The following is a 21,266-nucleotide window of genomic DNA, read 5'->3' on the forward strand; positions in this document are numbered from 1 at the left end:
GAGTGCTGCCCAAAATCCATTCCTGATGGGAACAAAATTCCACTCCCTGGGACTGCCCCATGTCAAAAGACTACGCATAAAAGTCTGCTTGGGCATCACACCCGTGGAGATGGAGCTCCCTGTGCCTAATTCAGTGGGAGAAGCTGCAATGGATTTCTGCACCCACCTGGAATGGACTCTGGATAAAGCCCCTGGGAGAGTTCAATCTGAACCGTTCCTGTGGCCTACTAGAATATAGGACCTTGCCCAAACTGAACTCCTGGTTCTACTTGTTATTAGCCCTGTCTGCTGACCCTCATGTTGGGAAAACCTATCAGTGTATGATAGCCTTCTGCTTCAGACCTCCTCACCATCACTGCTCAAGGGGGTGGGGAAAATATGATGGGAAACCAATGCTGGCCTTCAGCTTCATTTGCAGGCTGCATTTGTGGGTCCTGTGGAAAGACTAAATCTCCAGGCGTGCCACTCACTAACATAAAGTCTCCTTTAGCTCCAGCAGCAACACTGTTTCTTTTGGTTGAGAGGGTCCCTGGCTGAAGTCCTGGGGGAGTCTGGCCCCTTGCCTGTCAGTGTACTGATTGAGGCCATGACCTGTGTTTTGCTTCTTTCTGGCAGGTAATTGAGCTGCGGCGGCCTCTGGACTCGAGACTTGAGCATGTTGATTTTGAGTCCCTGTTCTCCTCTCTCAGCGTCCGACACCTCAGCCGCGTGTTCGCATCCCTGCTTCTGGAGAGAAGAGTGATCTTTATAGCAGACAAACTCAGGTACCCACCTTTGCATCTTTCTCTTGTGTTCTTTTAAACCAAATGTAAGTTAAGGAGAGACTGAGAAGGGAGTACTGGCCCCTCTGTGTTGTTCTTTTGTTCTTCTCTGTTATTTCCCAGCAAGTACAGCCAGTGCTCCCAAAGGGCAGGAGCTCTGACGAGGTGACACACCCTCTCCTGGACATGCTGCGAGAAACCAAACTCCTCAGCCCAGCTCAAATAAATAAATTCATTAGTCTCTAAGGTGCCACAAGTCCTCCTTTTCTTTCTGCGGATACAGACTAACACGGCTGCTACTCTGAAGCCCAGCTCTGAAGCTTGCAAAAACTGAGCTTCCTCTGGTGCACAAAGGAAACCAAGTTCCGTTTACTCAGAATCTTACCGAGGCAGAGCTCCTTGCAATAAGAAAGCAGAACCCCTCCTATTGCTTGGGAGGGAAACAATGTTCCCTTTTCAGCCATGCTCTGGCAGGCACAGGAACCAAGCCCGGGGTGGGGGGAAGTAGAGAGGGAACTCAGTGTCTCTTAGCCCTTTCGCTGAGGTTCTCAGATTCTGTTGACTAATTTTTTAATATTGGTTCTTGAGGTTCGGGGTTTAAACTGATTCACTCCCACAAGTTCAGCACAGGGGTCCAGGTCTCTTTAAGATTTTATGCAGCTGGTGCCTGGCAGCTATCCAGCCCTTAAGCACTTGAGAATTCAGAGAGAAGAGTTCTCAAAGCTCGGTGACGGAAAAGCTACAGATGAGTAATGACACTTATGAGCGCGATCAGGTTTCAGCAGGCGTACAATACCCCCAAGCTGTCTGTTTTCACAGATCCCAGCCAGCCGGGCTACAGCCCTGGGACTGGGGGAGGAAAGGCAAGTGGAGAGGCCCCTTTTGTAGGGGAGCAAAGGAACAAGTCGCCCTGCAGGGGTCCAGGGATTTGTAAGGGCAGAGCTCATACAAACTCATTACACCAATGGGGAGGCTGGGTGGGTTGTAGCAGCATACAGGCTGCAGCTCCCCACTTTCACTCCTTTACTGCTGCTTTGGGTCAAGGAGGGGAGGATCTATTCGGTTACATTTGCTTGACATGTTACATACATAGATTTTTTTTCATATCCTCTTAAAAGTACATCAATATGCAAAGCATGAAAGCACTGATGCTGCCCTTAACCTGAGACCATTCTATATTTCCCATGTCTAAACTACACAGATCATTTTGGTAATCTTTATAATGACAAGATTTTCTCTGGGAGGTTTTTCCTCTCCTACAGGATAAGCGCAGCATTATGACTGGATTCGTTAGGGACAGAAGCACAGATTAACCTTTACATGATGATAGCCAGTGAGAATATGTGATGCCATGCAAGGATTTTATTGGTATAAGTTTGGAATCAGCGCATTGTTAGGCAGATCGCCCCAAATGAGTGCCAATAAAACCCTTATATCATATTGCACCATCATGTGGCATGTCCAAAATACATGTGTTGTAGAAAATATTTCAAAAATGTTTTCTATTAGTATTCTTCTGACAGTAAAGCTAGGTGCCTTAGTACTGAGTCCAACTGTCCAAGCCTTGGAGAAAGAGAGAAAGTATTAAAAATTGTAGAAACCTCTAAAAATGATATATACAATAGCTTTCCTATACATAAAGGTTTTAAGGTCCAGCGTCTATGAATCTACAAGGACTGGAATCAAGTACTATGTGCCGTGTTGCCAACACTCATGCTTTTACTGTGAATCTTGTGATATTTGTTATTTCTCTTAGAGCCCCATCTCCTGGAGTCAGTTATTTCACGAGAATCTCAGCTTTCTTTTTTTGCCCTCAGCTTAAAATAAGTTTCGAACCCACATAGTTGTGGCGATGAGTTTGAAAGCATGACCCAAGAGTGCCTTAAAGGCTCAGAAACCAAAAGTCAAAGAAAATAACCCAACTGTAATATTCAAAACAAAAAATCCATGGTTTTTAAAGCCGATCTCATGATTTTGGGGACCTGACTCATGATTTTGGAACATTTGGCATTGGCAACACTGTAGTGTATCATAATGGGAAGCTGAGAATCTTCTCCATCCATTGGTGGAAAGCTCCTGTTCCTATCAGTGATGGCTTTTGAGATATTGGACTTCAAATCTATCACTGATTCAAGGCTGACTGTCACTTGTCCTGGAACAGGGGACAAGGAAATTGCCAAGTATTAAATAGTGTTTACTTTGGGAATGGGAATTGCACGTTTTGGGGGAAAGAAAACAAACATTTATCTGGCAAATAGATTTTTTTTAAAAGTAGAAAAAACAGCTGTTTGAAGCTGCTCAGGGGTTTGGAATGCTAGTAGGAGTCCAGGAGGGATGGATTAATGGTCAGAGTGCAGGTGAAGTGGTGAAAAGTGCAAGATAAATTGCATTTATCGCACACCACTCTAATTTATCATGTGGATGTCATCACTGTGTTTATCTGTATGTGTACTTGTTTGTGAGGGTGTGTATGTATATATTAATATATATATAGAGAGAGAGAGAGAGAGAGAAAATGATACACACATAGTTTATTTATGTGTTTTAATTGTTACAAAATCTGAAGTCTCTGTGAAAGGAAGTGGAAAGGACTCTTGCCAAGTACTGTCTGAATTATTAAATGTTTTCAAGCTGAGCCAAAAACACATCTAACAAGTGTAAAGCAAGTGAAATGCTTTTGTCTTTTCCATCTTTGGAATGAATATTGAGTGTTTTTTAAAAATCTGTCAATCCAAAGCTTGGCAGTGGACAAAGAGAGAATTTGGTTGTTAGTTTTATTCCCCCATGCTATAGCAACAAGAATAAACATTCCCTTTCAACCCAAAAAATGACTACCCCAAAAAATTGTTTCTTTACTGAGATAATCTTTCCCCAGTTTTGCTCAGGCCTGTACAGGCCTTCATGTGGGTAGGGGAAACACCAGTACTTAAGATCTGCTATGTGACACAAATGGATTAGACTATCTTTGTAATGAGATATTGTTTTCAAATCAAAGTGCCAGAGTGACAGTCCTGGACATTAAAGACCAAGATTTGCACAAATAGATGTCTCAGAGTCAGACTCCTTAAACCCAACCTAAATAGGTGGCCTGATTTCTCCAAAGTGCTAAGAATGTGGCAGTTGCATTGGGCTGAGTGGAAGCTGCTGGGTACTCAGTACTTTAGAGATCAGAACACTTATTCAAGAGCCTAAATATGGATTTAGGAACCTATCTTTAAGGCACCCATTTTTGAAAATCTTGGTCTAAAGTCCTGTGAGGGCCTGGAGGTTGCCCTGGTGTGCCCCCTTTTGGTCAGGCATGGCTCAGGCATGGCAACCCCGTCTCACATCCCTTCCGCTGGGTTATAATCAAGTCCAGACGGATCTTTTTAATCAAAGAGCATGCTCCTTGCAAGGGTCTCATTTATTAGTGACGGCCACAAGCACAAGTAGAAGCTCATTCAGGTACACCCAGGGATATTTGTTGCCTTGAGCTTAGTCCAGCTAGCCATCTCTGGCTCCTTCCTTCAGGAGACTCTTCATTCCTGTGCCTGAAAATTGCCTCTGGTCCAGCAAGCCTTCTTGGTTCATTCTCAGGGTTACCCCTTTTCAGTCCTTCCTTAAGCTGGAATCCTCAGCTCTCCTCCTGGGAATTGGGCTGTATGAGTTAATTCCACCCTTTCCCCTCACCTAGGAGCCTCACCAGCTCTCCTCGCTGGAGCTGGGCTCTGTTAGTCTGATTTTGTGGTCCTTCCTAAGCAGGATTCCTCAGCTGTCCTCTCTGGAACGGAGTCATGGATTAACCAGCTGTGAGACCTTTGCCAGCTTCACCCCCAGCTGGACCAGCCGTTCCCTACTGGTGTCGCCTACTGTCCACTCTGCTATGAGCAAGGAGGGAGCTTTTATGCTGTTCCCCTTCTTTCAGCTCATCCCAGTTGGGTGGGGGAGAGGGGAGCCTTGCCCCATTCTCTCTGCAAGGCTTCTGGCTCTGTGTCCTTAAAGAAACAGTAATGGGATTTCATCCCGAACGCTTTTTACTCCTGGGACCACTTCCTCTCTCAGCGTGTCTCCCAAGTCCCTGTATATATAATCAGACCTTTCATCCTCTTAAAGAACTAGGCCATGTGATGGGGTGGGTTGACCATTAGGCACCACTACCCTTAAAGGACAGATTACCTGGTCACAAGTCCTATAGATCCCTGCTGGGGACTGCAGCTGTGTCAGCAATGCTTCGGGGTCAATAGTATCAAAGGCAGATTTAAAGAATCAGCATGGACACTTGATTTTGATCATCACCAACAGGAAACGACAAACTGACAAGAGCAGCAAATGCTCCATGCTGTACCTAGGTCTAAAATCAGACTGATCAGGACCCACGCCATCTGAGCACTCTGGAGTTGCTTTTCTCTCTTCTCCCTAACCTCAGCCTGAAGGAGATTAGAGAACAGATGATAGCTGATAGATTCCCAGCCTAGAGAGTATGTGCCTAAAAATCATCTCAGCATGACATGCTGCTAATCTGCCATGCCAAAGGGAGGCATTGACAGGCTCCACAAATAACGGACCCTTGTCTTCCTGCTAGATTTAAATCGTTCTAAAGCTTCCATTTTGCAGTTGAAAGGCTGAAGTTCCCTGAATGCATCCAGTACCACAGCGAGCAATATTGGCTGAAACTCAAGCAGAGGAGACTCTACACTTGTATTCTCCCCCACCCCCCTACTCCCCAAAGCAGCGTCTCTGCACTCTTGAATGCTGATGGATCGGAAGCTAAGCAATCTGAACCACAAAGTAGACTGAAAATTCCACAATGGGAGAAATGAGCGCAGATGACCAGGATTAACCTGGGAGAGTTCTGGTGACCAGGACTTCAGAGATGCTATGGTGAAAGGGAAGGAAACCTTCTTTGCTTCCTGAACAGTCACAGCATACAACTTCAAAACAAAATTTTGTCTTAACCAATGCAACTGAGTCTGTGACCTCCACCAGCTGTCCTCCCAAGCATCTTCCCTCCCACTTCCTCTGTCACATGCCCTCTGTATTCCACTATGACTTGCAAGCAGGGGAAGAGGGAATGGAGAGTCACTGTAATGCTGGTAGAGGACAAAATGTTTTAATATCCCACTAGCCCTCAGGTAGAGTAATGTTTTGGCTGCACAGCGTTCTTCCTTACAGCTGTCTGGAACCAGACCAGTTAGTTCCATTAGTCACTAAGGCCAACCTTTCACATCAGTTCCTATCCCTGGGTGGAGGAGCTGGCTGTGCCCTGAAAATGAAGGAGGCAGAGGTTGGTTCACGACAAAGATATAACCTCTACCCTTGCCACCTGCATTCCAGCTCAAAAAAAGGAGCTCCAACGCTATTCTCAGAATAATCCCATAATGCTACTGGCAATTGGTGACCGTGCTTCCACACAGACACTGCTATTATTTCTGCAGGTTATAAAATTGGGGAGATGAAAAATATGCTAGGAAACAAAGAAGGAGGAGGAGGAGGAAACCCCTGCTTTTCAGTCTCGGATAATGTTGGCCACAAAATGTGTGAGGAAAAGCAAAATCTCCTTAAAGGAGACAGTTTTAAAGGGATACAGTCAAGCTGATGTTCACATGGGAGGCATACTCTTGTTACAAGTTTGCTGTAAATGAACGCAATCGAAGAACGTTTATTTTTCACGTTGTTTGCCTTGTGCAATTGACAGGACTCTGTGGAGAGTCAGTATCACTATCTGTGGTTGGTGCAAAACTTGCTGGTGAGAGCAGAAGCAAAGTGCAAGTGGAGGTGAAGGGGCAGCAGGCTGGAACGTGCACAGAGAGCAAGAATGGGACGGGAACATGCTTTAGTGGTTAGGCTTCTGCACCCTTCTAAACATCAGCTGGAGAGTAGAGCCCTCTGCCCTTTTTTAAAGGACCTTTTAAAAATCCAGGAGACTGTATTTAAAGTGCGCTCCATCAGAAATGTCAATTTTTTTTTACAGCTGACAGTTAGAAACAAATCAAGTTGACAGTGTCCCTTTAAGCAAGGAAATGAAAATCTGGGACTCTTCTATAAAGAGAGACTTCCTCTATGTGGAAGTCCCTTGAAGTAATTCCCTAGTATATTCCTACTTCACCTGTTAGAGTCACAGGTAAAGCCTAAAGAATAACAAAAACCTAGCGCTTATATAGCACTTTTCATCAGTAGATCTCAAAGCGCTTTACAACGGAGGGCAGTATCACTATCCCCATGTTAAACTGAAGTGTTAAATGGATTCCTCTCTCTGCCCTAGGATCAGAATTCACTTATCCCCTGGCTGGCATGCACCTCTGTATAAACTGCTCAGAGAGCTTCTTCACCTGGTTACAGTGATGTCCCAACAGCAGAAGTCACACTCTGCCAAATTGAATTTATCCAGTGAAAAGCAGCCAAAACCTGTAACCCAACCATGATATTCTCCTCAACCCACTCTAGTGTCATGCTGGAGGGACTCAAATTTATCAGACATAACTGGAGCAAAAAATCAGGCCTCACTTTCTGAGCGAGCACAAGACCACATCGACCAAACCCTCTTCTCTCTCTCTCATTACAAGTCAGCAACAGCTGCCAGAGCCACATTTCTCACTGTAAATTCCACCCATGGAGTTTAATACAAGCCAGCTGTGAGTGCTTTCCTGGCCATGTGATTCCTTCAGGCCAGACTAGCCTTTCTACCCTCCCCCATTCTTTCAAGAGCTGGATGCTAGTAAAACCGAAATGACGTTATGTACACAGCTTGTTATGGCGAGCCTCCCCATCCCCTGACATGCACAAACACTTCCAAACCCAGAACAGATGAGTAACCAATGTCCCACAGCGTGCTCTGCATAGCCCCGTGAAACTGACCGCACGCCCCGCCCACCTCTCCTTCCAGCGCTCAGAAGAGTTCTCTGGCCAAACCTTCTTGGAAGTCGTTCGTGAAGGAACTTTCAGCAGAGTCGCTGGTAGCATTTGAATGGGAAAAGCATGAACTGTATCTCCCCTACCCCAGCTCCTCAGGGTATGTCTGTACTGCAATTAGGAGGTATGATTTCAGCACTGTAGGCATCTAGCTAGATCAAAGCTATCCAGAGTAACAATAGCGATGTAGCTGCTGCAGCATGGCATGGCTGGTCACTTGTGCACATGCTCCAGGTCCTGGATGGGGTTGCACTCAGGAGGGTAGCCCATGCCACTGTCCATCTGCCACGGTTACCCTGCTCTTGTTACTGAAGCTGGTTTTGATCCAGCTAGATAAAGGCAACTCAAGTATGTCTACCCTGTATACAATCACACCTCCCAATTGCGGTGTAGACATACTCGCAATCTAGTCCCTCCCTTCCATCCTCTTGGGTCAGCCTGGCCTTTTGAGGCCCTGTCCTGAGCAGGACCTGTATGGTAGTGTCGTATTTTGTCCTGGTTTCTATTGAGTATTTAGTCTGTTTTCTCTGAACAGTTCATTATATGTGCATTGATACCCTTTTCCCCTGCAGCCTTGTTCTTCGCTGAGGTGTATGCTGAGTGTCAGAAAGAGAAGATGCTGTTAATTAAAAGAGTGTCATTGGGCTGGGAGAGAATTAAGCATCAAGACAAGCTGTGCCTTCAATACTGTATCTCTGCTCTCTAAAGAAAGCAAATTTGCACTGTTAGCCACTTCTGCGTGTCCTTGTCAAGCATGCACAGCAGCCACTGGAGGCAGTGGAAAACTGCCCCGTGTCATGTGACAGAGGAACAGCTTCCTGTAATCCTGACCCATTCCATGTGTCTTTAGACCAGGAAATAAAGATTGGGGACAAGAGTTTTGAAAATGACTCGTGACTGTGGGTGTCCAACTTGAGACACCTGAAAGGAGCCTGATTTTCAGCAAGTGCTGAGTGCTCACCCTCTGCCTTGCCTCTACTGCTGTGTGCTTTGTGTTGTCTTTTAGCACCCTGTCGAAGTGTTGCCATGCCATGGTGGCACTCCTCTACCCCTTCACCTGGCAGCACACCTACATCCCAGTGTTGCCGCCTTCCATGATTGACATTGTGTGCTCACCAACCCCCTTCCTGATTGGCCTGCTCACCAGCTCACTGCCCCGCCTCAAGGAGCTACCCGTGGAAGAGGTGAGCCATGAACTCAGATGAAATGGTTGTTTTTAAAAGCCACAGGCGTTGGCTGCACTGTGTTGTCTTCTCACCCAGAAGGGTTTGCCTCTTAGACTTAGATTGTGTCACTGTTTTAAGGCAGGGTGGCATTGTAACTACCTGTGGCTGCAGAAATACAGCTATCCCAGTTGTCAGTGAACTGCATCATGAATAAAACCCGTAACCTTTGGCTCCAAGACACACAGGCTGCTACCTAGTGAGCAGTGACTTTGCTGCAGCTGATAGGGGGAACTGACATAATGACCTTCATTTTTCCTTCCTGTCCCACAGGGAGTTGGGAGAAGGGCTCCAGTGGTGATTTTGCTGGTGGGCTTTATTATTAAGAGTTTTGTTATAGTTATAGTGCTGCCAGGACAGTGCGGAGAGTCAATTGCTCAGTCTGTTATGTATGAATTGTTCTTTTTAGAGATTGTCCAGGGCCTGGGATGGTTGTAGTTAGTACGGTTTCAGAGTAACAGCCGTGTTAGTCTGTATTCGCAAAAAGAAAAGGAGGACTTGTGGCACCTTAGAGACTAACCAATTTATTTGAGCATGAGCTTTCGTGAGCTACCGCTCACTTCATCGGATCCGTGAGGTGAGGGAGGCAGATGGAGAAGGTTTTGTGCCGGCCCTGATCAGAGGGGATTCTCAGCACCATTGTGAAGATCTGAAAGTACGACACAAATATTGAAACAAAGCTGCTGAAGCCGAAGAATGAACTAAAAGAAATAACCACGACTTCAGTGAGATATGAATCAGAGCAGGCAAGCTTGAGTAGCCGGGGGATTTCACCAATTTATTTGAGCATAAGCTTTCGTGAGCTAAAAGCTCACGAAAGCTTATGCTCAAATAAATTGGTTAGTCTCTAAGATGCCACAAGTACTCCTTTTCTTTTTGTAGTTAGTACAGATGTCTGTCTGACTGGCTGTATCAATCTGTTGTCTCTTGTCTTATACTTAGATTACAAACTCTTTGGAGAAGGACTGTGTTTTAGTTCTGTTTGTACAGCACCTAGCACAATGTGGTCTGGTCTGTGACTAGGGCTCTTAAGTGCTCCCAAATTACAAATGAATAATAATTATAAGCAGACCTGTAAATAAATGAATAACTCTGAACAGTGGTGTGCTAGGGCAAACACACACACACAGCATGACAGGTCATAACATTTTCAGCCTCACATCCAAAGTGTTCCTAGACTCCAGTGCAGGAAAAACCTTTCGTGGGCTACAACCTTCTGCCCATTAGTGGCACTGATGGTGGTAAGGTGTTAAGGGAAATAATCTTTTAAAGACAAGCTGAGATCAGCGACTCTGTTTTTCTCCCCACTTCACACCTGCTCTGTAACTACCAACACTGTTCATACAGAGCTGATCTTTGCAAAGTCATACTAAGCAATTACTTCCAATATTCCTGTGGCAATGAGTTCCACAGATTACATATGATGTGTTTAATTTTTTTTAAGTTGCATTGCTTTGTTTTGTGCAATAGGGTAAATACTAAGTAGGAGTTGATAAAGCCCCATATTATTTTGGTCCCTCACTCATCATTGGCTGTGTAAAATAGTCTGTGGCTTCTTTGTAAAGCTTTTCGCTTAAACAATAGATCTGACTGTGTTCTAGTCTAAGGTTTTGGGATATGTGGGGGAGAAGTGAAGGCAGGAGGGTTAGGGAAGGCCAGCTTCTTTCAGTTCAAGCTGTCATTTTGTGGCTTGTGGTGAAGTGGTCAGAAAACCACAACAGGGGCCCTGCTGTTGACCAGTGTTTTATATCTCTTCCTGCTGCTGTGGTTCTGTGAGAGGGGAGGAGTTTTCCTAGAGAGCCAGGAAGGCTTGGGATAGTCTTTGGTAACAGGAAATAACAATTCCCCATTCTCTCTTTGGTAGGTCCTTGTGGTTGACCTTGTTAATAACCGATTCCTCAGACAGGTGAGTAGAGCTGTCCCATATGGGGCTTTTTTCTCCCACTTCCTCCATCTCCTTGCCTTGACCTGTATTTGCTTATTCTGCTTGCCCAGGCTGGGAGGCAGGATTTGATGGCAGGTGCTGTTTAACAGTAGTGTCACAGTGCTTTGTGCTTAGGTAGCACCTCAAAGAATCTCAAAGCACTTTACAAACATTTAACCCTCCATAATCCATGCGAAGTAGAGAAGCATTATCCCCTTTTAACAGATGGGAAACTGAGGCACAAGGCCTGCAGAAGTGTGTTGGCCAAAGCCACAGAGTGAGTCACAACCAAAGCTGGAAATAGACCCCAGAGTCTCGACACTGTCCTTTGCTCTAAGCACTGGTCACCACTACCTTCTAGCGTAATATCTGCACCTTCCAGTGAAGACTGGTTTTAGTAGATCTTTCAGTTTCTGTCTTCATTGGTCCCTCTCATGTTCCTCTCTATCTAGTCCTTGCATTACTAGACCATAGTGGGAAGACAATAAATGGGAATCTGGGCATCATTTTGCAGACAAATACGCCTCTTCTGATTCCCTTTGACCTGGAGCAGAGAAGCACGAATTTTGGGGTGTCCTGGAACGTATTCCTAGATCTGGAAGCCAGGTGGTTTTGTTTGTTTTCTAAGCAGAATCCAACTCCTCTGAATCACAAGCGCAACCCACAGAATTCAGGCTAGGTCAGGAAATCAATTGTCTGGTTAAGACACTGGACTGGTCCAGGAGCACTGGGTTCAATTTCCATCTCTGCCACAGACTCCTTGTGAGACCTTGGGCAAGTTGCTTTTCTCTCAGGGCCATAGTTCCCCATCTGTAAGTGGGGATAATAGCACTGCCCTCCCTCACAGGGGTGATATGAGGTTAATGGCTGTTTCTTATCTTTCAATACAGTTTTCGTCTGTCAGCCGCTCCGGCTATAGAGCCCTCTTGCAGTGACTAGACCGTGGCAAACCCCTCCCTTCTGACTCCCCACTCTGTTACTGCTCAATCCGTTTGTGGTGTCTCTGTGCCTCTCCCGCTGCTCCCTGCATGTCACTGTATGGGGCTGGGAGGGGGTGAAAATCACTTAGCCATATGCAGGTCTCAGCCTAGCTGCTGTGCCTGCCTAGCTGCTTGCTGGCATTGTTTGGCTGACTCCTGCTCCTGATATTATCAGAGCAACACCTTACCTCCAGCAAGGCAGTGGGGTCAGGGCTGGGAGACGGGCGACATGATCGCAGATCTAACAGCTGAAACGAAAGGTTACAAATCCGTCCAGTGCGAGGTGGTAGCTGGGGGTGAGACACCCACTTTAGTGCTTATAGAAGGGATGGACAGCCCCGAATGGAAGGCACTAGATAAGCGCCGAGTATTGTTCTTCTTGCTCTCCTGGTTTCGTAACAGATAACCTTCCATGTCCTTGCCCCCTCTCTCCCTGACTCCACTGGAGCTAGCTGAGGAGAAAAGCAGGTTCCCGGAGCCAGCACAAGCCCCACCCTGAGAAGGTCCCTGAGTGTGAGCTTGTGTTTTCTAGATGGAGGACGAGGACTCCATCCTGCCTCGGAAGCTGCAGGCGGCGCTGGAGCACATCCTGGAGCAGCGGAATGAGCTGGCTAGCGACAAGGAGGAGGGCTCTCTGAATGGCAGACACGGTACAGCCTGCAGCCTGTCTGCTCGTTTTCATCGGGTGGGCCCTGCGGCCCTTCAGTCACTTCCCCAAAAGGGAGGGTTTTCATCCCCTGGCCCAGGTTTGAATGGAAGATGCAGTTCAGTGGCTAGAACTAGCTGAGGCTTTGCTAAACTCTCCAGTGCGCTGGTGACCTTTGCTATGTGACTGACTTCCATGTGGTCTCCTTCAGCCTCCGCCCCATACATCCTCCCTACATACACCTGCCTTCTCCATAGCCAGGCTCCTTTGAGCTGAGGAGGTGGCTCTGGTGTCAGTCCTGGGAGTGAAACCTTCCCCTCCAGCTGGGCTGAGCCTGCAGCCTCCACAGCACCCCCAGCTCGGCAAAGCCCGCTGGACTCAAACAGCCCCTTGGAGAGGAGGTGGATGGGGGGACACACTGAGGTTCTGCACCTTGTGCATGTGCCACGCTGGATCACCTGCCAGGGTCCTACAGCCTAGGTAGTGTCCCTGGGAGCAGCGGCAGCCCGCTCCTAGCCTTTTAGTGGAAAGTACGTGCTGAGGTGCTCTCTCTCCACAGCTGCTTCTCACTCTCAGACCCGTACAGGGCACAGTTCCTAAAGAGGCCAGCAGGGCTGGTAAGGTGGTGCGGAACCACAGCCAGGAATGCAACTTCAAAGTAAACCAGTGTGCAGCCCTGACCGCCCAGTGCATCCTCACAGTTCCACCATCAGCACCACCGTCACCTCATGGCTTTCTCTGCTTCTCTCCTCCTCCCCCGCCTCTTCCTTAGAGTCCAGCCCCTTGAACGAAGTGGTGTCTGAAGCCTTCGTTCGTTTCTTTGTGGAGATCATGGGCCACTACTCCCTGTTCCTGACCCCCAGCGAGCGAGAGGAGCGGACCCTACAGCGGGAGGCCTTCCGCAAGTCTGTCTCTTCCAAGAGCCTTCGACGCTTCCTGGAGGTCTTCATGGAAACCCAGATGTTTGGGGGATTCATTCAGGAACGGGAGCTGCGGAAACAGGGGGTCAAAGGTTAGGGGCTCTTCTTCTTATTCCAGCGAGGCTTTTGGAATCTTTGCCATCCACCCCCTGGGAGCGGTGAGCAGCCAGCATCGTCCCCTGGAGCAGCACTGGCTGTAGCTCTGGGGTGAGGCCATGATGACCATGTGTTTTTGAAAGATTGCAGTGATCCCATCCCCCTTTGAGAGAGGTGTGGCCTGAGTATAGACCCAGGCACCAATAACTCCTGGGTTCCATTCCTAGCCTCTATCTCTGGTCTTGGATAAGTCACTTAAACTATCCCTGCCTCAGTTTCCCTATCTGTAACGCTGGGGGAACTACTACTTACCTCACAGTAGTGTTGTGAGGCTTAGTTCATGTTTGCAAAGTGTTTTGAAGTGATGAGCATTATTAATGAAAGCTGGGAAATAGTAGCAGTTTAGAGGTGCTTCTCTTAGCTTGTGAGCACCTTCTCATGATGTGTTAAGCAGCATAACTATCTTCTGTCACATGTGGTTCCCCTCCCATTCTATCTTGAGTTTTTGTCAGGGATGCTACGGAACTAGCATTAGCTCCAGTGTATTGATATATAATGTATTTACTGTTGTTATGCCTCCTTCTGGGGATAGACATTTGAGAGAAGGGTGTTGAGGAGCTCATAACTACTGCCCCATGGCCTCTAAGGTTCCACTGACTTGAGGGGCCTGTCTCATCCAAACAGCTGGTCAGTGCTGGTTCAGCAAGCTCCTCTAAAGAGCTAATGACCAGTGGACATTGGAAATGGCAGAGGGATCAAAGAGCTTTTCCTAGAAGGTGAAAATGTGGCCCCCAAATGTTAATTCCTCAAATGGCCCCAGATTTTAGTCTCTGTACACTCCCTGTCAGAATTCTCTTGAAAAGATTCCTCCATTCCCTCCACGAAGCAAAGATGATCAGTCTGGCTAGTCATGCCTGCATGAGGAAGCAGTGTGGCCTACTGGATAGAGCACTGGACTGTGGCTCTGGAGACCAGGTCTGCCACTGGCCCGCTGGGTAACCTGGGGCAAGTCAGTGTCTGCTCTGTGAGCTGCAATTTCCTCCTCTGTAAAATGGGGATAGTGGGGATAGACTCATCTCCTTAGTAAAGTGCTTTTAGCTCTACTAATGAAGAGGTCAGTATTCTTGTTATATATTTGGAACCAAAAGGATTGTGGGTTTTTTTTTTTTTGCCGCAGGTCTGTTTGAGGTACGTGCCCAGGAGTACCTGGAAACGCTCCCCAGTGGGGAGCAGAGTGGAGTCAATAAATTCCTGAAAGGACTGGGTAAGATGCCAGAGCAACCATTGTCTTTTCACAGTGGTTGTGTTGCATGTTACTCTTAACACCAGCTCAGTGATTTGGCAACAAAGATGCTATTTTAGGTAGCGCCACTCTCCCGAGGGTTGTATCTGCTTTCCCCTGGTATGTTGCTGTGATGTGCCATGGGGCCTTCAGTCAGTGGTCAGGGTTGGGCCACGTATTAACGTGCACGTATGTCAGTGGGACTGGGAGCTGCATTGCCGGGTCTGGGGGGGGATTAAAGTTTGGACCCTGAGCTCACTGCCTGACTCCCAAAGGAGGAAAGCTGGTCTTGTGGGCTAAGGCACTGGGATGGACTGGATCCCCACATGGGCAAGTCAGCTAATGCCCTGTGCTTCAGCCACTCCCTGCTGAGGCGAGGATGAGGAGACTACCTCCCAGCCCTGTTGTGAAGAGAAAGCTGTTAACAGCTGTAAGGTGCTCCGCTATAGCACAGGCCATATAAGTACCTAGGGGGGACAGAGCGAAAAGAGGGCCGGAAGTCCTTTGAAAGCACAACATTTAACTCCTGCCTAAGGGGGAAGGAAGGAGAAGGCTGTATCTTGTGTCCCTTTCAAATTGCCACTGTCTGGCTGACACATGCAGTGCTATTGTGCCTAGCTCCAGCAGGAGCCAATTCCTTCCTTTGGGATGGGGGGGAGGGGAACTTGCTCTTGAACTAGACCCAGCATTGCTGGGGGAGAGGGGGCGGTGTGATTCCGAGGCAGCAGCTCTCCCTCAGTCCTTGCTCCAGTTGGCTCTGGGGGTGAGAGATGGAGCTCAGACTTTCTCCACTCTACATATCTCTGTGTAACGGCTGTTTTCCTCACTTCCTCTCCATCAGGTAGCAAAATGAAATTCCTCCACAAGAAATAAGAGTCACGCACGCCATCGTTCCATGGAATAGAAGGAGTTTACAATTCAGCAGAAACAAAATGAACTGTTACCAACCATTCCCACTTAGCCTGCTCCCAAGGGGGTGACAGCCCTGGATGCTGAGCGCTGGAGGCAGAAAGGCCAGGGTTTGCTCTTGTGTGCAAGTGGCCCGATGAGATGAACAGAGGGCGGTAGAGCAGCCTGGAGAGGTCTCTGGACTCCTACAGTAACATGCACTGGACCAAGCACTCTAAACTCTGCAGTAGCATTTTGCAGACCTCCAAATGGATTTGATTTCTTAGTTATTATACTTTTTGTTCTATTTATATTGGGGTTAGGAAAACTATTAACCATTGACACATGCCCTGCCTCCTTTCCGAGTGGCACTGCTGGATGTGATAATGGGGACTGGGGGGAAAGGCCGTATTACCCTGGCCTGAGAGCGAAGGAGGAGAGAAATAGAGGAAACATATGAAAACAGGTCTTGAGAAAACCGAGGACGCTGAGGACTGCAGGGATGCCAAAGGACACGGGCAGGGTGTGCTTACGAATGAGGAAAGGAGGTGGAGGGGGAACCACTAAACCTACTGATTTGCCAGCCAACTAATCGACCGCTATGCTCTGCAAGGCGGCTGCGTCAGCCTCGTGGAGAGGCCTTTCCTTGTATTGTCTAAGTTGAGAACTTTACACAGTGTAATTAAAAGTGAGTGGCATAAAAAGAAAATGAGTTGGGAATTATTGCTGAGAATTATAGATTTTTTTTTTAACCCGCTGCTTCATTTATAGATTTTTTTTTTTTGCCTTCTGCCTCATTTTGTATGTGGGTCAACAGGGCCATCTAGTGGTCAAATAGAATAGTTGTTTATCTGCCCACCCAGCCACCCACACACTCTGACGTTCCAGCACTCTTTCTGTTACAACTCTCTTATGTCTCTCACTTTCATATAACGCCCACCAAAGAGCTCTCCAACATGAGCCCTGCCCAGTGTACAGCTCTTAGAAACAGGCTCCCAGAAGTTCAAGTGGGTTTTCCTTTTCCAGACCCCAACTTTGACTGGGGATCAGCTCAGGCTCAAAATATGCCTGCTCAGCCAAGGCTAAAACTCTTCTGCTCTGACAAGACATGCGGTGTCTGTGGTAGTTAGCTTGTGATGCTGATGAATTCCTGAATGGTTCTTGCATTCTACATGGGATCGGACTTCCATGTTCTGTGGAAAGTTACCACTTTTAATACGGGTGGTTAATTATTAAGTGTTACATAGTGTTTGATTGGCAGTGGTGGCCTGGCAGGACATGGCTGACGGCAAAGAAGGGGCACTGCCAATGGGTTCACCACCTCGGGCACACCTGGAGAGAACAGCCAACTGTGTCCAAGGCAAATTAAAAGTTTTAGGACTCACCCTTTGAAGGCAGGGTGTTGTAGTGTTAGAATTTGTATTTCTTCATGTGGGTCACTGGTAAAACCGGTTTCATGACCCCTTTAGTTCCTGGTCCACTAGAGTATAGCAACTTATTACTGCTCCCAGCTAACGAGGTGGCTCCTTTTGTGGATGTGGTAGAGATCTGTGCTGCAACATTGAAGGTTCTCTGTGCAAACCCTGCTGAGGCTTCCCTGTGCCAGTGCTGTGTGGGGCTTTGGCATGTGCAGGGCTTGGCTCCTCTTGGCCAGCGCTCCGAACCGGAGGGTCTTGGGCTTTCCCGGGGCACCGGCCCAGCCAGAGGCAGTGGGGGAAGGAAGGAGCCTGCTGGCCAGGCTGTTGGTGAGCTTAGTGCTCCGACCAGGGGCTGGTTCTCGGCACAGTGCTAGGAGCGGCATGCACGCCGCTGGAGTGGGGGAGGGCAGATAGGAGGAGCAGCAGGGCTTGGGGGATGAAGAGGAAAAGCAGGGAGAGGACAGCGAGAGGGGGAATATGTAAAGGGCCAATGTGTGGGCAGCAGAGGCAACACTTAACTGCCTGGCGCCTGCCCGCACTCACCAGCCACCCCAGCTTGCAGCGTGCAGCAAGTGCCGGCCGGAAACGGGACAGGGGGTGGGGCCCTGCTGGCCAAGAGCCAGCACGCAGTGGGGGTTGGCTGACAGATCAGCAGGTGGAGTGACTGGCCCTGTGCACTGCAACTTTCTCCTGCCATCAGCCTTGCACAACCACCCCCATTGTCGGCCACTGGACCCCACCACTCACCACTGGTGGGCGGGCAACTGGCGAGCAGAGATCCGGCCAGCAGCAGGACCCACCAGTACTGATGCGGGGGGCGGGAGAAGAGAAAATACGGGACAGTTTGCCCGTTTTTAAGAAAAAGTCGGGACACCTGCAGGAGGGCTTAAATACAGGACTGTCCCTTTAAAAACAGGACGTCTTGTCACCCTACTGATGACTTTTGGGGCTGGGGGTTTATTACAGGTCCTCCCGTTCCCTGTCAGAACCCTGGGGATCTCCTCACTGTTTCCTTGTGCTTTACGCCCGCCACATATATGATCTCACATAAAGCAGACCCAGGTAGGATTCCTTCCAGAGCTTGCACAAGAGCAAGATACTGGATGGCTCAGTGTGAAACACTCTGTCTGTGGGTGTTAATCAGAGAGCTTCTGCAGCACTCTCACCCTCTGCTAGCCAAGGAAGCAAGAGTGTAGGCCCAGGAATCAAACCCAGGCCTCTAACATGGCAATATAGAACATTAGGAGGACACTGTCAGATTTAAAACCATATTTTAAAAAAGAAATTGTTAGCAATGAAAGAACATTATGAAAGCAGGAGGCATTTTATAATCTAATTTGCTTTCACTGTTTCTAGTGTTTATTTTCTACATTACACTCAGTTTGGACAATGAAAATAGACAAGCCAGCTTCCCGTTTGTTTAGGGTTTTGTTTAGGGTTTGTAGTTAATTTCATTTTTAGGCCCTAGCCCAATGCTGCAATGTCGGACTGCAAACACTGCTGGGGGAATGGCGATACTTTTTTGCAAATTGTTTTCATTGGATATGCTTATTTGATGCAAAATGTTTCTATTGTTTTTTTTTAAAGATTAGTTTTTAAAAACCTACATTTGGGGTCTCATTTGACCCAAAGTGTCCCTTTAACCATCAATGCAATGTTTGAAAACTTACAAGCTACAACTAGGGACACCAAGGGAGAAAAAATAAAATTAACTCCACCTGCACACACTGGACTAGGAGAGCTCTTTGGCGGGACCGTACATGACTTACGTGACTGCCTATTTTCACCTAGGATTTTGAACCTGGTCCCAAGTACCAGCCTAGCAGCTAAAAGAAGAAAAAACATGTTTAGCCTCACCACCACGAGGGGGAGCTGTGAAGAGTGGGCAGGAGCCTGGTTGCTGCTTCCCGATCTTCTCCTTGCTCTGCTGGCTCCAGGCAGCAGCTGTTCCCCTCCCAATCATCTGCTGCAGTGAGCCATACTCTATCCTACCCTCTCTCTCCAGGTTGTGGGGGAGGGAAGCATAGGAGAATACAGGGCTTATAGCAAAGCAGATGTGTTGTGGGAATGTGGGGCTGTGCTCCCCCTCCACGGTTAGAAGTTCTTCCCTGGCTGGCATGAGAGCTCCCCTCTCTGGTTTGAGCATTGGCCTGCTAAACCCAGGGTTGTGAGTTCAATCCTTGAGGGGGCCATTTGGGATCGGGGCAAAAATTGGGGATTGGTCCTGCTTTGAGCAGGGGGTTGGACTAGATGACCTCCTGAGGTCCCTTCCAACCCTGGTATTCTATGGTTCCTCCTTCAATACCTTTTTAACCCCTGCTCATGAAGACACCCAGATGAGGAGGGATGGGGAAGTCCTGAAGCTCACCTGCTCCCTGGAGAGAGCCCCAAGCCTTCTTTTGGGGAAAGAGGAGAGAAGCCCCACATCCACCCTCTGCGAGAAAGAGGGTGAGTGGAGATCTCCTGAGGATGCACGCAGGTAAGCGGAGCTTTAGGGATGGTGGAGTTTGGGGAAGGTGGATTATGGGGGAGGGGGACATCCCTAGAATCAGAAAGGCATCCACATTCCTGAATATTCATCTGACACCCCTCCCCCAGACCATGGAAGGGCCTTGATAATACATATATTCAGCTTAAGAGCTGCCTATATTTCACCAGAATGGTGCATATGAAAGTCCCCTCTCAGCACCTGGGGGACTGATGGCCTTTGATCCTTGTGTACTGGAGAGTTGTACCTGCAAAACTTCTTCAGATGTTGGCCCCTGTCTTAAAGGAGCTGTGGTGGGTGCAAAGCGTGAGTGGTGGGCAGGGTGGACAAGTGCCTTTCAGAGAGATGGGTGATCATTAATTAGCTAATAGCTGTATGGTGCTTATCAATTTATATATTCACTGTGTTTGTACAGCATGCAGTATAACTGGGCCTCCTTCCTGGTTGGCCTCTGGGCAATACCTCAGTATAAATGTGAGATAATCATAATATGCAGGTATGATTATTATGGGGACAGTGGTAAATAGACAAACTTCCTTCAGGTCCTAAGAGCTGCAAAGTGGAACCCTGGATGTCAGGAAGGGCTAGAGTAGCAGCAAAACAGGGTTTAAGACTCCCAAAGAGCCTTCCCCTGGGAGACTGGGTTTGCAGAGGTAATTTAGTAACACTAAATATATCCAAAGTTATTGACTTTTTACCAACCTTGGTACAATACTATTTCATTTATCGGGGTCTCTCTCTCAAAATGCTTTACTGAGTTAGATGAGAAGTGGAAGACAGAAATTGAAGCAAGCGTAAGGGATGTGTTTTTGGATGGTATAAAACGAGGGAGCATTGAGGCCACAGAGAAACTGTTCCAGACAGTAGGAGCTGCAGAGGAGAAGGCTCTTGCATCAAATGCAGTAGGAATGTGAGAGGGGGTTGTTGCTAGATGTGAGAAGGGAATGGGCAGAGAACAGGCCCCCTGAGGTAGTCTGAAGCAAGACCATGAGGGGATTTAAAAACAAGGCAGGTGATTTTGAAGGGAATAGTGAGCCTGTGGGATTGTTTGAGGATGGGCATGATGTGGCTCTGCTTTGTTGTTCATGTGAGAAGACTGGCATCAGCCTTCTGCATATGCTGGAATGGGAAGAGCTGGAATTAGAAGCCTGCAGTCCAGGCTCAAAGCTGCTAGAGGCTTGTCATCTTAATCACCCCCTCTGCTTTTGGTGCAGCTATTTTAGGGTGCTCGAGTTGGGACGCTCGGCACCTGGCTCTCAGAAGTACTGTACACTCCGCTTAAACTCAGTGCTACTTAATTTCCAATTTTCCACAGAAGCCATTAGTGGCATCCACAAAAAATCAGTGGGGCCCGCTGCATAATGTAAGGTTAATTGTGTATAGGGGTTTTGTTTTGTTTTGTTTTGTTTTTAAACCTGTTTCCTTCCATCAGTTACAAATTAAATTGAATGTGCTTTGTTCTTGAAGCAGGTAGAGAGGAGAACTCCACTGATCTTCTCTGTTCCATTCGTTATTTTATGCACCTCGATCATGTAACAGCCCAGTTTCCAGCGGGCAAGTGCCAACATCACAAACCCCACCACCCATTTGTGGTTTGCTGGCTGCCTTGTCAGTAGCCTCAGCAGACAGGCTGATGGGGGCAAAACGAGAATGGAGATTCAAACTCCCCTTTCTCTGCTAGGTGCCGTTCCTCCAGAACAGGGTTGAATCGATATCAACTGCTGCTGTCTCTGATCTGCAGATAATTTCTGT

The 21,266-nt window shown here is 47.7% G+C and overlaps 1 protein-coding gene across 2 annotated transcripts in view; it reads left to right on the top strand.

Annotated features, from left to right (window-relative positions):
• DENND2A (DENN domain containing 2A) overlaps nt 1–16,320 on the top strand; it is a 79,708-nt gene extending 63,388 nt beyond the window's left edge. The window contains exons 14-20 of one of the 2 annotated variants that reach the window (XM_074940114.1): nt 616–764; nt 8,656–8,833; nt 10,737–10,778; nt 12,309–12,426; nt 13,195–13,434; nt 14,616–14,702; nt 15,562–16,320. In XM_074940114.1, coding sequence (XP_074796215.1) covers nt 616–764; nt 8,656–8,833; nt 10,737–10,778; nt 12,309–12,426; nt 13,195–13,434; nt 14,616–14,702; nt 15,562–15,593 — 846 coding nt within the window. In that variant the 3' untranslated portion in view covers nt 15,594–16,320. Of the gene's footprint in view, nt 1–615; nt 765–8,655; nt 8,834–10,736; nt 10,779–12,308; nt 12,427–13,194; nt 13,435–14,615; nt 14,703–15,561 lie in introns of those variants that run through there. The other variant, XM_074940123.1, reaches the window with a different exon arrangement.
• Nucleotides 16,321–21,266: the final 4,946 nt, after the last annotated feature.

This window comes from Natator depressus, chromosome 1 (genome assembly GCF_965152275.1).
Source record: "Natator depressus isolate rNatDep1 chromosome 1, rNatDep2.hap1, whole genome shotgun sequence".
NCBI lineage: Eukaryota > Metazoa > Chordata > Testudines > Cheloniidae > Natator > Natator depressus.